This window comes from Cryptomeria japonica, chromosome 2, assembly GCF_030272615.1.
Source record: "Cryptomeria japonica chromosome 2, Sugi_1.0, whole genome shotgun sequence".
Classification (NCBI taxonomy): Eukaryota; Viridiplantae; Streptophyta; class Pinopsida; order Cupressales; family Cupressaceae; genus Cryptomeria; species Cryptomeria japonica.
Window position 1 is genome coordinate 643,406,298 of NC_081406.1, and position 21,827 is coordinate 643,428,124.

The window sequence follows — 21,827 nt, forward strand, 5'->3', positions numbered from 1 at the left end:
TGTGTTGTATGTATCTGCACCCTTATCCATTTACTCATGTACCTTTATTTGGTTTGGTTGACATCCCTGTATCAGTACCAGTACCCTGGCTTCTCCAAGTGACCATGGTTGGTAACTGTGTCAAGAGTTTCCAAATGAAGATACATTAAGCAGTGGAGCAATTTACCTTTGCAGGCTCAGAAGACGTAAACCAATCAGAAAAATAATGTAAGATGTATATTGGAAAGCTTCTCATCAGTACTTGAAAAGAAGTATATTGGAAAATAATTTATTGCATTGATGCTATCAAATGTTCGCCCTTCCTTGAAAAGAAGTATATTGGAATATAATTTATTGCATTGTTGCTATCAAATGTTAGCCCTCCTCTAGGTGCAAGGAAATCAAATATAAAATTAAATAAATAAATTTGTTGCCAAGGGCCGATCCTTAGCCTCTTGGCACCCCCCCCCAAATGATTTAAGAATTGCAAAACAATTTTTTACTTGACGTGGTTGACCCCCTATCCATCTTGGTGCCCATTTCCATATGTCAAGAATAAATAAAACATTTTTATATACTATGGGCCCATCTTCCCAAGTGTAGCGCCCACCTTTTGTAGCATTTAAAAATTAAATAAAAATATTTACATGATGCCTAGGCCAACCAAGCATGAAGGGATGTAACCGTTGATGAAGAGGTGCTTTAGCATGCCTAAATAGAAGATCACTGACGATTAAAGTGCAACAAATTAATGAAGATCTTTCGCATTTAGAGCATATTTATTGCAGACCTATGAGCAGGATTTAAGAGCAATTTTTGCAGACGTATGAATAGAATAGATTGAAGATTATATGCAGACTTCATGAAGGCTCTTGAAGCAGATTTTGGATCAAATTTGCATCACTTTGAAGTAAACCTTATTGCAGATCTGGAGCAGTTGTATAAGGTAGTTTTGGAGCTAAGTTCTAGATGTGTTTTGAGCATATCTAAAGGAGCCTTTTGTGCAGATTTGACAGCAGATTTAAAGAGGTTTTTGAGACAGATTTTGGCAAAGTTTTGAGCTGATTTGTAAAGGAGAATTGGATCTGATTCAAGAAGATCAAGTAATCATCACATTATTCTTTTCAAGGTTGGTGCCTCGTATTCAAGGAGATTGGTGTCTCTTGCTGAGTTGGTGCTCAGTTGTGGCGATTGGCATCTCCAGTGAGTTGGTGCCTAGGAATCATCTAAAGGGGGTTGGTCTCTCCTATGAGATGGTGCCTACGAAGAGTGTAAGAATTTTCTGATACAAAAGCAATATTTCGTCGTGATTTTTCCTGTTCATCCTGTGTCTCTACTTACTAGATCTTGCATGTGTGTTGATATTATGGTTAAGTTTTGAAAAGTAAAAGTTTATTGTTATACTGATTACCTCCCCCCCCCCCAACTCTTAATATAACTGAGTGCTCTTCAACTGGTATCAAAGCCAGTTCCTTCGTATTTAGCCTAGCTGCTCAAAGGAAGATCTAAAAAAGAGCACATATGGTCGGGCAAGAAGGATACGGATCCTCATCAAACAAGGCATCATTTCTTGATGGGACAAATTATGCTGTTTGGAGCATAAGGATAGAAACCTATTTGAATGCCCTAGGGTATGATATTTGGTAATTGATAGTAAATGGCTACACAACCCCTTCAACTCCCCCAACAAATCAAGTAGGGAAGAAAGAAAATGAGAACACCGTGAAAGCCAAGCATGCAATTTTGTGTGGTTTATCTGAATAAAAGTTTGTGAAAGTTATGCATTGCAAATCAGCTAAAGACATGTGGGACATGTTGAAGAATATCTATGAAGGAGATGATAAAGTGAAGAAGGCAAAGCTTCAAACCCACCAAAGACAATTTGAAAGCCTCAACATGAAAAAAGAAGAAAACATAGCCTCTTATTTGCTTCGTGTTGATGAGATCGTGAACACAATAAGAGGTCTTAGTGAAGAAGTTGAAGAAGTGTGATTGTTCAAAAGGTATTAAGGTCTTTTTCTCTAAAATTTGATTCCAAAGTCTTGGTTATTGAAGAAATGAGAGATCTAGACAAATTGACAAAGGACAAGTTGCATGGAATTCTTACCGCCTATGAAATGAGGATTAAAGACAAGCCATCAAAAAGGGAGGCAGCCTTTAAAGCAGTGAAACGGATGAGGAAGAAGCTCACCTTATGAGAAATCCAAAGAAAGGATCTAGGAAACATATGTTGGAGCATCAACAAAAGAATGCAAAATTCAGAACTTCCACAGATGAATCAAGCACAATGCAATAGCCAATAATCTCCCATAAAATATGTGTAAACGTACAATGAACTCCCCTTGTATGTATGGAGGAGAAAGTAGGAAGGTGAAACAGAAAGACCAACTAACCCTCCAAGAGGTGTGACACATAGAGAGCACTTGGGACAACTGTGAAGGCATGTGTCAAGTGTCTATGAAGTATGAAGTGAGACAACTAAACAACAAAGTGAACTTAAGCTAATGTGAATAGGATTACTAGGTGTAGGAACTAGATAAAAGATTATTAGATGCAAAAAGACACTTTTCACACTAACACCTCCCTTGAAATGATACTTTGTAATGTCCCCTTTCTAGGCAACAAGAAATTAGTAGAGGTTTGACCTATCATTCAAGTTCCCGTAGGCCAATGGTATGGTTAGGGGACTCCTTCAGGAGTCATGGAGCCTTGCAAGGGGCTTTGTGAGTTGATTCAGACGTTCAGACGGCAATTCCTACTTTTTAGGGAGAATTGGCAGTTAACAGGTTGACCACTCGGGGCACCACGAAGCTGAGCAGGAGCCTCTTGGACACTTTTTGGCACTTTGAGCAAGGTTCCTATTTTATAGGGTGAGTTCCTATCTTTTAGGAGCAACTACCAGTCAGCCTGTAGGGGGTTCAGTCATCAGCAATGATCATAGCACTTCAAACAGAATTCCAATCTGAGTCCCGGATCTCATTTTATTAATAAATAAGGAAATATTTCCTAAGTTTGGATTGAATAAAATAATAATAAAGTAATATTATAATCACTTTATGGGGAAATAAGTTACAATAATTCATTGGCCCTCTTACTTTGGCGTTTTAGCAAATATTATTATAAATTTATAATAATGAGGGGGCCAAATATAAAATAATGTTGGCCCCTTGTGGTTCGTTTTTCATAAGGAGGCATAAATAAATAAAGTTATTTTATTAATTAAAAGGAGCAAATGAAACCCTAATTCGAAATTAGGGTTTGGGCTGAAAATAAAAGGTGTTTGGGAGCTCATTTTGCACATCTATGATTGGAAAAATATTATTTTTTAAGAGCCATTTGGTATTTGCAGGTCTGCAACATCTATTGCAAGTGTCTAAACTGGATTTGGAGATGGAAACCTTCAGATTTGGGTGAGAGGACAAAATCCCTCTCATATTTAAGCTACCAATTTTGCCTCGAATGTTCATATTTTGCCAATAGGGGCCAAAAACCAATATTTGTTAGCAGCTACAACAAGGTTATAGTCTGATAATCAGATCTGAGCACTTTGGTTGACACTTTCGGCAGGTTATTGTTTATTCATGCCAATCGTACCTCTCCTAGGTCAGTCGTACCATCCCAATCAGCCTATGGGATGCAAATAAATTAATAAAGGGAATTGAGCAGCAGCTATTGGTTGGAAAATCATTGTTGGGAGGTCACTAGGGCAGATCAATGATCTCTTCTGTGAATTCAGGGCACATTTGAATGATATCAGCAAATTAGAGGGGAAAATAGGGTCAATTTGGTGATCTCTCTTGGCAAGATTTCCGAATTGCCAGTCATCCATTCAATTGTTTTTGATAATTATTGTTTAGAAAAATAAAACTCATTGGAGCTGTTGGTGCACTTCAGAAGCTCCTATAGCAGTATTTTCATTCAATAAAGTCAATAAAGAAGCCCTCCAGGCAAGGCGTTGGACTCCTGAACAATTGTTTGATGATATTCCTTGTGTCATATGAGCATGTTTTCAGTATAACACGCAAGTTATCCTGTAGTCCAGAAACCGCATAACACGTAGGTTATACAGACTGGGAATCAACAAAGCAGGTTGACAGCATTTTGTTTGACAATATTCCTTACATATTTAGTCATTTATGAGCAAGGGATATTACATACTTAGGGAGTAGATCGCTAGAAAATGAGTCTCAGCTACATAGCCTAATAAGGTATTCATGTACAAAATAAAAGTCTCTCACGAAAGGAGTAAAGGAGAAAACCGAGTGGGAAAAAACTCCTATCCAAAAATGGGAACTATATACAAAGGAACGAGGACTCAAGACCCCCCCAAGGACAACTTCCTTCACCCCAAGCAACTGGTGCAACACAAGATAGAGACGTGATGCTAATTTTTTAGTGAAGATGTCTACAACATGATCCTCAGTGCGCAAGTACTCTAAGGATAGAACATCATCATGGATAAGTTGTCAAATGAGATGCATATGAATCTTGATGTGCTTCATCCACTGATGCTCAACTAGGTTGTCTTGAATATGAATGGCACTTTGGTTATCACACCAAAGTATAGTAGGATGATTTGGTGGTTGACCAAACTCTGTCATAAGTTGTTGAAGCTATAGTACCTTCTAGCTAGCAAGAATTGCTCCTCAATACTCAACCTCAGTGGATGACAATGTAATAGCAATTTGCTTCTTGCAAGGCAATGCAACTGAACTAGAACCAAGACAAAATTTCTTGTATGTGTCCTACACTCTATTGCTTTATGACCAAAGTGGTTACACAAAACGCAATAACCAAAGAAAGAATGTTAAAACCTGGTTATGTGTGCTTGCCTTGGAGGAAAGGACAATCTGAATTTGTACTTGCTAGATTTCTAAAGGACATGATTCTCCTTCTTCTTGTTGCTTTCCTTTTTTATAAGACTTTTGAAAGCAATTGCATAGCTTTTTGGTTTTTCCTCATTTTGCATTCTTTGGTGGTTCTTTGGAAACTAGATCTTCCTTTTCATCATAACCAAAACCTATCTTTATGAATGGTGATCTTTGTCCATTGATGATATCCTCTAAGATCTTGGTACTCTTTTCAAACTTGAGGCTTCTATTTAACTCAATGGTTGTCTTTTCTAGTTCCTTCCTCAAGGAAACAATTTCGTACTCTAACCTCTCACAATTTTCTTCCTTTTTCTTCAAATGGATTCTTACCTCCTCTTCAATCCTTTTTGCTTCTTAAATTTGAAATTTTAGATTGATGATCATCCTTTCGGATTCTTGAAGACTTTGCGATGACTTTGTCGGTTCATTGGCCTCTTGAAGTTGTAGTTTTTGTTTCAAGTTCTTCTTAGGTTTCTTAATTTCACTTAGGGCACAAACAAGTTCTTCCAAATCTACTTCCCCATCAATTTTGGCACTCTCTTCCCCTTTTGATTCCTCTTCCTTCTCTTTGTCTTCACTTTTCAAGATATCATCTTTTGTTCCCAGACTCGGACTTAGCTCAAACTCGGCAAGGCCGACTCAACTCATGACTCGGCTATGACTCGGCAACGACTCGACAAAATTAAAAAAACCCTTGAAATTTAGAGATTTTTAACGATTTATAACTTGTTTCATGCACCCATTATTGAATAAAGCTTAAAGACACTATAACATCATCAAATAGAAGCTAATTTGATCACATACATAAACATACATCCATCACATGCATAGAAATGTAAATTGTAGCTGAAGGAAATAGAAAACATAGATATATAGAGTTATAAATGTTGTCAAATGTATATAAAATCCATGACATCAAATGTTCCCAAACATATATGTAACTGTAAACAAAAACAAGTCTATGGCTCCGGCTCTAGCTCATCCTCAGCCTCAGCCTCAGAGTAGTCTATCTACCTCCTACAAAAGTGTCTAAGGTAGGTCCTCGATGACTGAGTAGCCATAGTCTCCGCCTGTGAGGTGCCACAATGATCAACATCAGTTGTGCCTGTGTCGGATCGTGCTCTATCCTCCTCCTCTGCCATAGCCACAGCCTCAGCCTCTTTGTCTACCATGTCTGACATGCCGCGGTGCAAGTCTTGGAGCTCAGACTCGGCGAGTTTTTCCATAACTCGCCTGACTCGCCCAAGTCAGGCGAGTTATGAGCAAAACTCGCCGAGTCTGAGACACGAGTTGTCAAAACTCACCGAGCTTGGCTCAACTCGCCTAACTCGCGGCGAGTTTTGATACTCTGGTCATGAATAGAATCTCCTCTATCACCAGTGGAGAAATTCTCTTTGGATAAACTAATTTCCTTTTTTGAATGGAAGCTTTTCTTGCATATGTGAAAGCTCTTCTTTTTCTCATTTTACCATGTTTGTAGCCCTTTTATATTATGATGTTTGCTATCTTCTTCATGTTATGCTCTTCCTCATCATTACTACTTTTATTTTCATATAGACATTTAGTAACAAATGTGTCCTACTTTTCCACAATTAAAACATTTAAAAGGCAAGTTACTTTATACTTGTCAGATCCTTTCTTTGCTTCCTCACAAAATGAGCTTCTTCTTCATTTGATTCATCATCGAAGCTATTTCTTGGCTCAAGCTCCTTATTTTTCATCTTCTTTGAGGCTTTGAAGGTTGCCTCTTGCTTAGATGATTTCTTCTTTTCGGTCCTCATTTCATATGCCATGATGATTGCATGCAATTCATCCACAGTGAGTTTATCTAGATCCTTTATCTATTCAGTAGTAGAAACTTTAGCATCAAATCTCAAGGGAAGAGACCTTAATACTTTTTGCAAAATCATTTTGTCTTTAGTCATCTCACCAAGACCTCTTATGGTATTGACAATTTCATCCACATGAAGCAGATAGGATGCAATGTTTTCTTCGTCTTGAAGAGCACACAGGTAATACTGAGAGGGGGGGTGAATCAGTATTGCAGATTTTTAAAATTGGAAACCACAAATACAGACATAAAATATGAGTAATAAATCAAAGAGTCGGACACCGAAATTTCTCGTGGAAAACCCTTTCGGGTAAAAAACCACGACATAAACAAGCTCTTATTAATCTCAACAAACGGGCACCAACCCAGAAATACAAAAAGTGAGCACCAACTCACAGTGGGTACCAAGCCAACTCTAGACAGTGAGCACCAACTCACACACGACCTGCACTAAGGAAATACCGATTCCACCTGAGGAGAGGCACCAACCTCAAATTGAAAAATAACATGTAGATTCTGAAAACGCATCTGAGTCATAAAACTAACTTGGATTGAATGATTTTCAAACCTTTTATCTCTGGACATACATAGCTGTACTTGATAAGCCAAATAACAAATGTCAAGCACTCTATGTATATTTGAGTGATCAGCTTGCTTCAAGACTTTGTCCCTTTTTGCATCTAACGATTCAGCAACAGTGACTGAACACTTCCAGCAACAATACACAAACCTCCAAATCACTGTTAACTCCTTTTCACACCTCAATGCACAACCATTTTTCACATATAATATTCCAGAGAACTCAGAACGTTTTTTAGAATAATAAAACCAGCTACAAATTTTTAGCTCTGCAATCTTCTTCACCCTTTTTACAAAGAGTATTTGCGCAAACATCTTAACACCTTACCGAACAAAGCACACATTCCGAAAATAAGAATTTCAAATCCGTTGAGAACCTGAAGCATACATATTCCGCTATGCCATACATCAAAAGGACTGTCCTCTATCGCTTCAAAAAACTCTGCTAGTTTTTTTAATCACATCACCCCACAATCTGCAAAGCCCAATAAAAAATATGTATCACCCAATACTACCCTTCAAAACAGTATTTTGAAAAAGCGGCCCAGAATAATAACGATAGACGTTATTTTTAAATACAGCTTCCTTTTTCTTTTTTAAACAAACTTTTGACGGTGCCTATATATATATATATATATATAAAATCGAAACTTTTATTTTCCACCATATATGTGAAAACACGTAACTAATATTTCCAACGCATGTATAAGAAATGTGTTCCAATTTTTGGACACCACAAATTCTCTCTGTCTTTAATACCTGGTGCATACTGCAGAAAAATTTCAATGCAAAGAAAAATGACCTCTCATTGGTACACATACAGCCCCACGTATTCTATGTCAGCCCAAAAAAGAGAAAAAAAAAACGACCATCCCAGTTAATCATTTGAACATGGTGTCAGTAATCCTCCTTAGAAACCGACACTAGAACTGCCTACAGCCTGATATGCAGTGGCCACACACACGTATTTAAAAGTAATGCCTCCTTTCCAAAATATATATTCATCGCATTCCCTTAATAACCGCTCCACACAAAGAATAGAGCCACTATAATAAAGCCAGCTGGAGGTATGAGTTCTACACCTCACGACTTCAAAAGCTTCATAAAAACACATAGCCTCCTTTTAAAAATCAAGTGAAGTGGCACAAAATCTGACTTAGCAGTTCACTCATTTACAAGTAAGCACACAGGCCGTTGATGCAAACACTCAAGCAGCTGAAGCAAGCACACACGCACCTCAAGCAGCTGAAGCAGGCAAACACGCACCTTGAGCACGTCAAGCACCTCAACCAAAATTGAGAAAACTTAATGAACAAACAGTAGCTTGAAAAGCACTTCAAACTCAGTCCAATATTACTTTGAGTGATCCTCTAGCTTGAAATGACACAAGCTTGACAAAAACCACTTGACATCAATGACAAAATGTTTAACACGTTCTTCATCTTCAAACTCTCAAATTGTCTTCTATGTGTTTGAAGCTTGGCTTTCTTCACCTTGTCATCTCCTTGATAGATATTCTTTAGTTTATCCCAGATTTCTTTGTCAATGCACAATGCATCACCTTGACAAACTCTTACTCTAATAGGCCACACAAAATTGCATTCATAGCATTATTTTTGCTAGCCCTATTTCCCGCTTGATTTGTTGGTGGAGAATTCGGAGAAATATAGCCATCCACTACTGATTGCCAAATATCAAACCCAAGAGCCATTAGGTAAGTACGCATCCTTATGCTCCAGAAGGCATAGTTTGTTCCATCAAACAATGAAGCCCTGTTTGAGGAGATTCCTTCTGGCAGGCCATGTGTGCTCTTTAGATCTACCTTCTAGCGGTTAGACTACACTTGAAGGAACCGGCTCTAATATCAATTGATAAGCACACTCTTACACTGAGAGCAAGTTGGGGGAGCGCATGGGAGGGTTGGGGGTGCGAGGGGGCGAAGAGGGGGTGTTGAGGGTAAATCAATATAAGGCAATATTTTACTTTTTTAGAGCTTCTGGGGTAATTAGATTGTTCTTTTACTTCTTTTGGCACACAATCTAATCCAAAAGCTCTAAAAAAATTATAATATGGATTGTGGAAATCTGATAGCATTAATCTTTTACTTTTCTAATTAATAATCACAATATTATCAATCACACAACATCAACAATTAAGAACACAAGATTTACAAGGAACCCTTCCGGAAGAAAACCATGGCAAAATATTGCTTGTATAAAATTCTCTTACAAACTTTGTAGGCACCAACCTACTGTAGACACCAATCTCCACTTATCTTTGGAGGCACCAACCCACTGGAGACACCAATTCCCACTGCTAAGCACCAACCCAGCAAGAGACACCAATCTCTTCTCTTAAGGGGCACCAACCTCTTAACACAATAATTCTCCTTCAAAAATCTACTATTAATCTGCTATAATTCTGCTCATAGATCTGCCATAATCTTGCTCTTAGATCTGCTACAATTCCTTCTCAAAATCTACCTTGACTAATCTTCTAAATTTCCTTCTCCTCAAATCTGCTTGTGCTTGTATGATATATCTTTTATTCACCACACTCACATCTTCTCCACACTTCATAAACTTTAATCATATCTTCATGAAGATGACTTCACCAAGGGACATGTCATTTACAAAGGAAGTCGGCACTTCATTTATATGCAACCTTTCATCACAGCACTTGGGTGCACACCATAAGGGGTTGGCCCCTTCAAATAAATACAAATTTATTTATTTTTAATTTTCAAGGAGGGGCAGCTCTATAAGGGGGATCGACCCATTAAACAAATATAAATTTATTTATTTTTAGATTGAGTTAAACTCCAATGTGGATGCCAAAATGGGTCAGCCCATTATGAATAAAAGCAATTAATTAATTCCATCTTGCCAAGGTGTAGTCAGCCTTTGAAGGTCTTCCTTGAATGATGATCAGTAGACTTTGGCCTTCGATTTGCTTCAGCAACATGATGTCCTTTGATTTGTGGCAGCAATCTGATTTCTCCTTTGACATCAATGGCATTAATCCAACAAGGTTGTTGAATAACTCATGTTTTTTCAAAATAAAAAACCAGGTTTGACTGATAAAGGCAGTGCCAATTTGACCTGGCATGGCTCAGGTGCAAGACGCCAATTAAATGTTCCCTTTTTTGCTTTCATGATTTTAACCAATGTCAAAAAAATCACTTTCCAGCAAATAAAAAAGGTAATGGCTCCCAGCCCTATAGTTGCATTTTAGATTTTTACAGCTGTTTTAAGGGGAATGTGATGTATCAACAGATCGCATAACAGCAGTTATCATGCAAAAACCAACCAACTGCTTAATTTTAGGAGTCGGAAATTAAAAAGACACTATTATTTATCTCAGATATAGAAATATTGCCTCAAATGCATGCAATAAAAAATTCAAGCAGCATTTAATGTGGAAACACTTAACCATCCAGAAAAACCACTAATCTTGAAATATTTTTTAATAGCAAATAACCTTGGCTGAGAAACAACAAAAGCATGTAAATAGGCCACATAGTATTGCCATTGAAATATTATACTTGATTGATCGAAACATCCATAACTGAACATAGATGGAAAGATAAATAGCATATTGGCTGAATAAACCAAGCATGAGAGCGCTGCAGGCTGCAGATATGGTACAAGATCCAAAGAAGGTACTTAAATATAGCAGCTTATATGCATTTCCATGTGGTTTAATATTCTATAAGAATTGTATATTCACTTGCATGAGCACCTAACTCTAGGTTCAAAGATAATGTCTTAACAAATTTACTATTTAGCTCTTTACCTATTGTTGGTCATACCTGTTATGCTCTGCACATCACTCCCCAACGGGGACCCCCTTTCCTACAGCCTGTCGGTGTTGGAAATAAGCCACACCTGGACTGACGATGGACTGGTCCAAGAGGGGCAAGTAGCTCAGTGGTAGAGTACTCCAGCAGCGTATGGAAGGTCCTAGGATTCGAGTCCTAGCTGGTCCATGTCTCAACATGGTATCAGAGCCAGGTCTAGGCTAGGAGCCCCGAGCACACGACAAGTGTGGCTTAAGGGGGGGTGTTGGTGTTGTTGTCGGGAATAATCATTATGTTATGTTGTTATATTATGTTTATGTTGTCGTCGGTAATAATGAGTTACGACGGTCAGTTAGTTAGCCGACGGGTAGGTAGTTGGAGTCGCGACGGTTGTGTCGCACCCCTTCGGGTATTATATATTGTGTACCTTTTCTTCGAAGTAGGATCATGATAGTCGTGTCAGATGTAATGTTATAAGCACTTATTGTACATGGACTGTGGAATTAATATAGAGGCTGGTTATTTAATATATTTCCATTATGTTCTGTGCATTTACTTTCTGCATTTAACCGTTTACCCGAGAGGGCAAACATTTGGCGCCGTTGCCTAGACGTACTCGGGAACGGATGACACGGATGGCGTACAGACACAATGGGCCTACCCGTTGGTGAAATAAACCCAGAGGCCGACGATGCCCGAACAGAACTTTATACAGGAGAAGACACGGTAACGCGAGAATTTTCAATTTTGCTCCAGGTAGCCATTCAGACATACGTTTGACGAGAAGCGGCGGAGGCAGAAATCCCACCAAGTGCCGTGTGGACAGCGCTGGAGGTTAGCCCGGCAGTAAACCGGTTGATGAACCACCTCCCCCGGTTGCTTGCACAGGCATCGCTGGCACAACGGGCCCGCCTGGAGGAGATTGCCCAGGAAGAGCGACGACAACAAATCCTGCAACGCTACGAAGAGAACAGCCGACAGGTAACGGAACGAGATGGCGCCAGGCCAGGAGGAAATTGAACCTTGTAATAATCCCAACACACTGCTGATATAAATTGTGGCCGAAAGGCAAAATAAAAATAAAAATAATAAAAGTTTTTTTGTGTACATGGCGTGTGGTTGCTGTGTATGGAAGTGACTTATGCCCAATAGACTAAATAAGGACAAAAATGAAAAGATACAGAGTGACGAATGGGAAGTGGCACAAACCGCGTTGAATCTCAGACAGCAGATAGAACGAAGGCGTAGGCTAAGGTAGCTTGCCGAGGGACGACCGGCCGAGGGGTTGCCCGAAGGGAACCCAAGAGGTGTCACGGAGGTTGCGGAGGCAGAGATAGACGAAGAGAACTACACTGTCTACACTGTTGTAGGGCTGCCAGAAGGAGTCACAGAGGGTGCCGAAGGAGAACTCTACAGTTCGCCAGAATACCACCGTAGGGTAAGAAGCCGCGAAGAGTTGGTGGAACAAACAAGGCGAAGTCTAAACCTGATCGACGCTACCAGAGACTTGCTAAAGAATTTGTCCATTTCAGAGGACAACCGGAGGGAGACAACGAAAGGTGACGGTACGACTGAAGGTGCCAAGGGAGCACAAGGGTACCGTACAGGAGGCAATTTGTTTGGTTTGGTGTCAGCAACTTTTTCCGGAGGACCCACGAGTGGAGGTTCAGTTGCAGGAGGCAGAGGATCGCCAGGTACAAGCACACAAGGAATTAGAGGATCGAGACCCAGCGGTGGGATGGTGAGTAAACAAAAATTGCCAAAGTTCACAGGGGAGGGCAAGGAAGACCCCTTACGGCACTGTCGTACATGTGAAACCATTTGGTCCGCCAACGGAGTAACAGACCAAGATGACTGGGTACAGTAGTTCCCAGCCACGTTACGAGGAGTTGCCATAGATTGGTACTCCGATGTGGACAAGCAAAAAGTGGCCACGTGGGCCAATCTACAAAAGGAATTCACGAGGGAGTTTCGGTTGCTCCGTGATGACAATGAAATTGTAACGGAGATATACAGTACCAAACAAGGTACCAGGGAGACAGTACGGGCATACAGTCGAAGGCTGAAAGAACTCCTGGGTAAAATGGAAAGCCAACCCGCAGATGGATTGAAGAAACGATGGTTCGTTGAAGGGTTGAAATCCTCCCTACGGAGGAAGATGAAAATTGTACCCCCGACGTCATATGACGACACTTATAATAGGGCGATGGACCTGGAGAGCGAACACAAAACATCAAAGAAGAAGAAAAGTAATAAATCCTCATCCGAGGATGATGACTCTTCACAGGAAAGCAGCAGCGACGACGAGGCTGGCAAACGGGTGCAAGCGCTCCAAAAAGACATGGAGCGAATGAGAAAAGAATTCAAAATAATGAGAAGCACTGGTCGGAACGAAGGGGACATATGGTGCACTAAGTGCAAAGAGGAAGGGCACACAAAGGGTACTTGCCAAAAGAAGGCATTCTGCGAGATTTGCCAAGTGATGGGACACTCCACCAAGGAGTGCCCATACAACATGAAAACCCGAAGTACGCAAATGAACCAGGTGTTGTTCACGGAGCAGGCCACAACATTCGCACCAGTGGGTACCGGCCAACATACTAACACAACGGCATCATCTGGAGGATACCGGGACAACAGACGCGGCGGCGGAAGGAATAGCAACAATAACAATAACGAAAGCCGTATCTAGTATGACGCCAAGGGTCGGCCAATTATCCAATGTAGGGCCTGTAATCAGTGGGGGCACTTCGCCCGTGATTGCACGAAGGAAGCCACCCCTCGGCACCTCTGTCGTTGGTGTGGGCCAGGCAACCATGAGGACGCAAATTGCCCGCAGGCAGGGGTTAATCTCCTCAACATTGAGAAAGCTGAGAAGACTGGTGAGAAAGAAGTACTAGCGATCACCCGCGCCCAGACGAAAAAAGCCACTTATCCTGACCCCCGTACGGAGAAGGAGAGATTACAGGAGGCAAAGGCCAATATTGAATGTGAGATGACGACCAAACGACGGGACAACGAGGTGGCGAGTACATCATTCCGTACGGAAGCAGAAAATAACATCATTGGGCAAATCTTGCAGATGGAGGTGCCGATAAAGGTAAAAGACCTTCTAGACTCTATGCCACAATTGAGGACTGCCATCCTCACCAATGTGCAAAGCACCGCATCGTCGAGTGCACCACAGGTAGGGGTTCCCGCCACCGCATCGTCGAGTGCACCACAGGTAGGGGTTCCCGCCACCGCATCGTCGAGTGCACCATAGGTAGGGGTTCCCGCCACCGCTTCGAAGAGTACACCACAGGTGGAGGTTTCCGTCAGCCCTTCGACTGACCCGATGTTACTAGCCTTGAGCAGTGGTAGACACCCAGCTGTGGTAGAAATGGGTATCCGTGGGACCATTCTGAAGGACACCATTGTGGACGAGGGATCTGGGGTGAATGTACTACCAGAAGAAACATGGAAGCGGCTGGGGAAGCCCACCCTGTGGCCACCCACATTCAACCTGGTGGGAGCGGACCAACACGGCATTAAGCCACTTGGCCTGTTGATGGCCCAGCAAGTGACAATTGGTACGCAACCATTCTTGTTAGATTTCGTGGTTATTCCCTCGAAGAAGAAAGGCTATGACGCCATCCTGGGGAGAGCGTGGTTGATCAACACGAGGGTAAACCACAACTGGAAGAAAAATACACTTTCCATGGAGAAGGGAGGGCGGAAATATACCATTGACCTACACACCCAAGATGTTGGCGAAGAGCTCGCCACTTCCGACTCAGACTCAGAGGACTTTAATAAAGGGGAAGGGGGTCCTGATGAAAGCAAGGGCAAGAACGCAATGGAGCCGAACAGTGAAGGGGTGCTCGAATTGGAGGGATGTTCTGAAGATGAGGTATGCTCACTTAACGGGCTCTTCCACTGGCAAATAGAGGATTATGAAATTTTCCAAAGCTACAAGCTTGAAGTAGAGGAACCAGAGCAACCAACAGAGGTGTACCTGCCGAAATACAAAGAATATTGGAAGGGAGACGCCCCAAACCCTGGCAACGTAGATAATCCGAAGAGTGTTGGCAACGATTGGAACCCTGTATGGAAGACCGCAGTCTTCAAAATCTTTATTATTCTTCTTCTTCTTCTTATGTACGGGAAGGAGGTCGTGGTCCCTATAGAATTTGTGGTTCCAGGTCTTCCGATGGCCATTGAAAATAGATTGGCCACCAACGGGTACAAATTGAAACCCTACCACGCAAAGCGCGCAGGGGACCCGAGAGGCCGGACAGACACCCGAGAACCCAGAGGGGGACCCGAGAGGATGGAGGGGGACTCGAGAGGCCAGGCAGGCGACTCAAGAGGCACAGGACCACAGCAGGCGACTCTCGGGCAAGGAAAACCGAGAAGGATGAAGGGCAATCCCAAAGACAGGGGACCTGAGCAGACGACTCTCTAAGACAACTAAATTAGGAGATGAAAAAAAAAAAAAAAAGTACGGTCGTATGGCAGGCGACTGTACAATCAAAAACTTATAAAAAATGAAAAATTATAAAAAAAAGGAATGGACAACCGTACGGTGGTGACCACCGTGCGGTGGTAACACCGACAGTGACCACCGTGCGGTGGGCCACCCCGGCAATGGCAACACCGACGGCGACCACCGGTGGTAACACCGACGGTGACCACCGTGCGGTGGGCCACCCCGGTGGTGGCAACACCGACGGTGACCACCGTGCGGTGGTAACACCGACGGTGACCACCGGCAGTGGTAACACCGTACAGTGGATGCCACCGAAGGTGGATACCATCGTGCGGTGGTCAACCGCACACCCAGCATAAATCCCCGCACAGTCGCACACAAAGCCGCGCAGCGGCTCCGTCGTCATGGTCCGCCGTACGGTAAGAAGGGTGTCAACCGCACGGGAAGGTGGCCGCACGATCGAAGGTGCCAGTGGAGGTGTATCCGTATGGTAAGAGGGGTGTAGGCCGCACGGGAAGGTGGCCGCACGATCGGAGGTGCCAATGTTGTTGTTGACCGTACAGGGAGGTTGTATTGCCGAGGTGCCATCGGGGACATTACAGTGCCAAAAAAAAAAAAACGACGACAACTAGATTTAAAATGATTTGCTGGAGTTTGAAGCCAGGACACTGGAAATTCAAAGTGGAAAAGAAGGGTTTTTGGCATCTTAAAATATCACTGAAATGCTGTGCGCCATGGACTTTCGTATGGTTCTGAGGGTTGTAAATTGGTGTTGGCGGCGGGGGCGCTGCCCCTCGACCCCGCCCTGTACTGCGTGAGGGAGCGCACCTGGGGCGCTGCCCCAGGACCCCGCGAGGGGCGCTGCCCCTCGACCCCGCTGGGGGCGTTGCCCCCAGACCCCCAGTTTATTTTGAGCTACAGAAGGCCACGGGAAGTGTTATGGTTGTCCGTATTGTGAGAAAGAAGCCTACAGCTAAGCATTGGCGGGGAAGCAATAAGCCGTAGAGGGAGACGGATTTGGAGGTTGGGAACAAACAGAGTTTGAGGGAAGGCATTGCAAGTCCGCGCAGTTGTATGACACCAGGGAGTTATTCAATTCAGTTTTTAGCCTTTGGGGAGTGTGATGGAGGATTTGAGGTGTCTCCTAGCATTTGTGCCAGCGGATTGTGGCCACCTCCAGGCATGACCGGTACGCTTTGAGGAACTCGGAGTATGTCTCGGCTGGACGTGAGGTTGCCTTGGTGGATGCACAGAGGGCTCGGGAGGAGTTGACCACCAGGTTGGAGGCAATAGTCGCGTGAGACTTAGTTCAACGTACCCAGGAGTTGGATGCCGGGAGAGCAGCACGGGTGGCTATCGAGGACAAATTGGCTAGGGAGATAGTATCAATTGAGTAGCAGTTGGTGGAAGCTAAGACTGAAAAACGTGTTTTGCAGACAAGTTTGGGTTAAGCACAGGAGAACTGTGATGGCAAAGGAAGCAATATTGGTGAATTCCGCACTTGAGCATTGGATGGTAGCAGAAAAGGGTTTTCAAGCGAGGACGCAGCAAGTGTATAAGATCCGGGCCGACTGGCATCAGTAGTTCCTGTCGTTCATCTCTATTTTGTATTAAGTCGTCGAAGTCGACTTCTTTTCTTGGGGGGGATGATGTTGCCAAGAATAATCATTATGTTATGTTGTTATATTATGTTTATGTTGTCGTCGGTAATAATGAGTTACGACGGTCAGTTAGTTAGCCAACGGGTAGGTAGTTGGAGTCGCGACGGTTGTGTCGCACCCCTTCGGGTATTATATATTGTGTACCTTTTCTTCGAAGTAGGATCATGATAGTCGTGTCAGATGTAATGTTATAAGCACTTATTGTACATGGACTGTGGAATTAATATAGAGGCTGGTTATTTAATATATTTCCATTATGTTCTGTGCATTTACTTTCTGCATTTAACCGTTTACCCGAGAGGGCAAACAGGTGTTGGAAATAAGCCACACCCGGACCGACGATGGACTGGTCCAAGAGGGGCCAATAGCTCAGTGGTAGAGCACTCCAGCAGCGTATGGAAGGTTCTAGGTTCAAGTCCTAGCTGGTCCATGTCTCAACAAGCCTGCCCGTATGAAGAGAGAAATGAGATCCCAATGCAGTATCAAAGACATTTAAAGCATCAAGAAAATGAAATTCAGACCCTTCTCAAAGCAAAAGAGCTACATATGAAGTGTGTTTGTATCATCGCCTCTGCATAAGCCATCAAAGGCACCAAAGTGGTTCAGTGACATTCTGAAGTGAAGAACGAAAACATTCTATCAACACCCTTGTCTCAGCCAAAAAGAATCCCAGAATGAGTGAAACAAAGCATAGTCAAAACAAATGTGATCACTTTTGATCATTGTCTCTGTTTTCCCCGAAAGAAACACCGAAGCTGGTGTTAGTGCATCTTCAAAGTGCAAGGGCGTGAAATATAGATTGAGCATTTAACACAAAGCGAATTCGTTTTCTTACTTTCCTTTTGCCGAATAAAATACCGAAACTTCCTAAATCACTAAAAGTATCAAAGAAATAACCACAAGGGAACCGATTTTAAAAGGGGAGAAGTTCATAGGGTTTTAAAACTAAAACGACGCCCTTGCAAATACCGAAGAATATCTCATGCCTGCCAAAGAAATAGTAATAAAGGAGAGTCAGCTCGGAATAAAATTTGTAGCATTTTAAGCATAAAGCGCTTTCTTCCCATCGTGCCTCAAAAGGCCAAGAAAAATGCCAGTCACCATTAAAAGGGGGGTCGATTTAAATCAAAGTTTGAATTGTTTGAAGTGAAGCATTTTTTTTCACCTCCTCACATTGCCAAGGAATATGCTGAAACAAACAACGAAGAGGGGTGTAAAGTAACGTTTAAAATCAAGTGAATAAACATAAGTTCGGTTCTCCTTTTTTTTAGCATCGTTCCTTCTAAGCCCGTGAAAAATGCTGAAAAGGCCAATACTTGAAGTCCAAACTAAAAATGAGGTTTCATGTTGAAAGCAATGTGTTTTTTTTATCTATCATTTTGTTCCCGCCTTGAAGAACACCGAAATGGTGTCGAACGCTTCAAGTGAAAAGATAATGCAAGGTTCAGTCTTTTTATTTTTCAAAACAAAGCCCTCCCCATTTTTTTCAAAACACCTAGCAAAATACTGAAAGGGGTATGATGTTTAAAAGTCAAAGTACAAAACAAGGAAAGAAGTTAAATTCGGTGTCTTTTAGGGTTAAAATTGTTTGTTTCTTCCTTTGATATAGCCAACAAGACACCGAGGATGTTTTCAATAAGGCATTGAGGGGCCTCGTTTCTTGACGGAGTCGACAAATGAAATCGATAAAGATCACCAATGTGTGAGAAAGGGGGGAATCTTGAAGTGCCAGTGTTCATGTTTTTAAATATTATTAATGTTGGTTATAACAAACTTTCATTTTTGCAGGACGATATTGACAAATATTTTTAACATGGGCAGTGATAATGAAAATTGGTTTCCTCGCAGATATGATAAGGGATGATTGGTCACCGAGGGAGCCAGAAAGAGGGGGGATCGTCTACAGAAGAGTGAATGATTGGCTCACAAAATGACTCTGATGACAGGTCTGATGAAGAACGTGTTGCAGGATGGAAGGTGAAGCACGACAATGATGAGGAGCAATTCAACCAGATGGGAGATATAGCTGCAGTGCACAAGGACCAAAATTATTTTATTCCAAATTTGTGGAAGGCATCAGCAAAACACTCAGAATGCTACCCAGGAGTATGCAGAATAAAAAATAAACAATTGGAATCAAAAAAAAAAAATCATTTTGTTTGTATAATAGAATTACTGTTTGTAAAAGACTACCTGTGGCCCCTGTTTAATGCAATTTAAAACAAGGGGGACACAGTTATTTCTCAGCTACTTGATGTACCTTGAGCCTAGAAAAGTCATGTCTTCTAGCCAAAAACTGATTGAGAACAATCGCAAGTAGCTGAGGTGGTTGAAAAGGGATAGTTGAGAAGTTATGAGAGTTACTAGGCATGGGTTAAAGCTATCAGGCTTCTAGAAGGCAGATCACAGCCACTGGATGGGTTAAATCCTAGCCTTTGATCCAGAATGTAAAATCTATAAAAGGTCGGTGCCTCTCTCTTTGTAAAAGGCTAGATAGTTAGAATTTTTAGGAGTTAGAACAGTTAGATAGCTAGCAGATTAGGAGTAGAAGTAGAATAGGAAAACTGGACAGAAATTGTTGAAATGGCAATTGAAACAAATAAATAAACATTGAAGTATGGTGTTTGTCATTTTGTTTTCTTCTGTTTGCATGGTTTCTCTTCATCTGATTAGTTAGAGTTCACTGATTTTAATGGTGAAATGCGAGGGTATTTGATGTGATTTCAGGTTCATACCATTGAGGGCTTGTTGATTGTAGGTCTTTGTGCATGTTAGTTTGAACCCAAAACTATTCTTAGTTCAACTGTAGGTGTTTGTCTCAGGCTGCGCCAAAATTGGGTGCCTGAATGAGTATCTACAATCTGAAAATCCTTTATTTCCTAGGAGCTTGCACTATTCATGTGGAGTTGTGAGTATATCTTTGGCTAAGCAGGAGTTAGGTTATGTGACATCTGTCTACCCACAGCACTAATTGTTACTATCATTGTCCTTAGGATCCTTAAACCATATCCCTTTTGCTTTTATTTTCTCCAATTCGAGAATCAAGGCATCAACAAATGCAGACCAGCTAGTTGCAATATTCGTAAGTCCCCTCATGTTTATCATCAAAACACATTACCGCTGAGTTATCCTAAGCCGTCAAGCCTTGACAGTTGGAACCTAAGGTTATCCCCTTTGATCAACCCGAACAGCATTAGGGATTTCCTTATTCAAGAGAGGATAGGATACTTAGCATTATATTCTGTGTTGACAAAGGATTAGCGTGTACTTTTCCCACATCAACAATACCCAATTCTTTAAGCCTTACTCCAAGGTAAGAAGTAAATTACTTAATAGAAGCATAAATAATGGGTGATACACTTTGCTTGAGCCATCCCCTCTTCTCAATCAAAAATGGGATTTCATTAGGGTGGATTTTATACATGTTTTCCCAGAGTGATAGATAAAATATTAAAAATTATGTTGACATTGTAGCTGATGGACTGAGTGTGCTCATTTTATTGTCATAGATTACAACGATAAAGCATACCAACTTGTTTTGTTGTTTGTGTGACACATACAGAGGTTACTCTGAACTCCAAAAAATATTGTAGCTGAGATGTACAATTTAGATTTCTGTCTCTTCATCTCAGATTCAAATTTTTCAGACCTGGGCTTTTTGATCAATAGTTTACAGCTGTCATCGCAGGTTTGCATTTGAGATCATAACATTTGTTCCCAAATCTCTTGTACCCTGGGACTGTGGCACACAAAGTGTTTACCTTATTAGTAAACACAACCAAGCTTCCAAGTGGGAGAACATCTGCATATACCTCTTCTTCAAAATGTATCAACATACAAACCAACAGTCAATTGGTGCATCCTACCTCATTGCAAATAGCTATTATAGAAATCACACGTACATGATGATAACGATTTAAATATCGATCATTTAGTAGTTTTAGTTTTGCCAGTTAATTTTTACAAAAATGATTCATTAAGTAAATGCAAATATTCAATACTCCGCTGACCTGTGAATGTAGATTAAAAAGTTACCTGAGAGCTCTTGACTTCTCCTTTGTATTTTGATAAAGCTGCTTCATGAAGCATTTCACTCTGCAGATGAAAAATATCTTTTGTTGTATTATATGGCAGTATGTGATATTAGAAAAATTAAAAAAAGAAATGTATAGACTGCAATCTAGAAAGCTCTTCCCATCAATATTTACAGCTCTACACAAGATATAAATGAAAGGAGTTACTTTAAAGCTTTTCAGCAAGGACCAAATGTCTACAAGTAGTAATATAAAATAGTTTAAAACATTTAATAGACTTCATAAAATAGGTTAATAAAACATTATATTAGAAATATTAAGATAACATAAGAAATCCTAGGAGAATACGCAAGTAAGAACTAAAATTACTCAAGGTTCTGTATAATATTGTCTCTGTTCATAGCTTAAGCTAAAAGAGCCAAAAGAAGTTTTAAAGATTAATAATCTGCAAGGTTCAAAAATATTAGTGTCCAGGCTAGTTCCATATCTAGGTTTAGTTTCAATAAAAGAAAAACTTAGCTTGCCTCTTCTATAAATTATTAAATAATTACAATAATGAACTGAAACAACTTTTCTCATTTCAAGTAGTTTGAGAACTAGCA

At 41.3% G+C, this 21,827-nt stretch overlaps 1 protein-coding gene across 2 annotated transcripts in view; it reads right to left on the minus strand.

The window, feature by feature from the left end:
- Positions 1-21,827, minus strand: part of LOC131054980 (protein FMP32, mitochondrial) — a 77,572-nt gene that overhangs the window by 42,098 nt on the left and 13,647 nt on the right. For both annotated transcript variants that reach the window (XM_057989588.2, XM_057989594.2), the window contains exon 3: positions 21,227-21,286. In XM_057989588.2, coding sequence (XP_057845571.1) covers positions 21,227-21,286 — 60 coding nt within the window. The remainder of the gene's footprint in view (positions 1-21,226; positions 21,287-21,827) is intronic.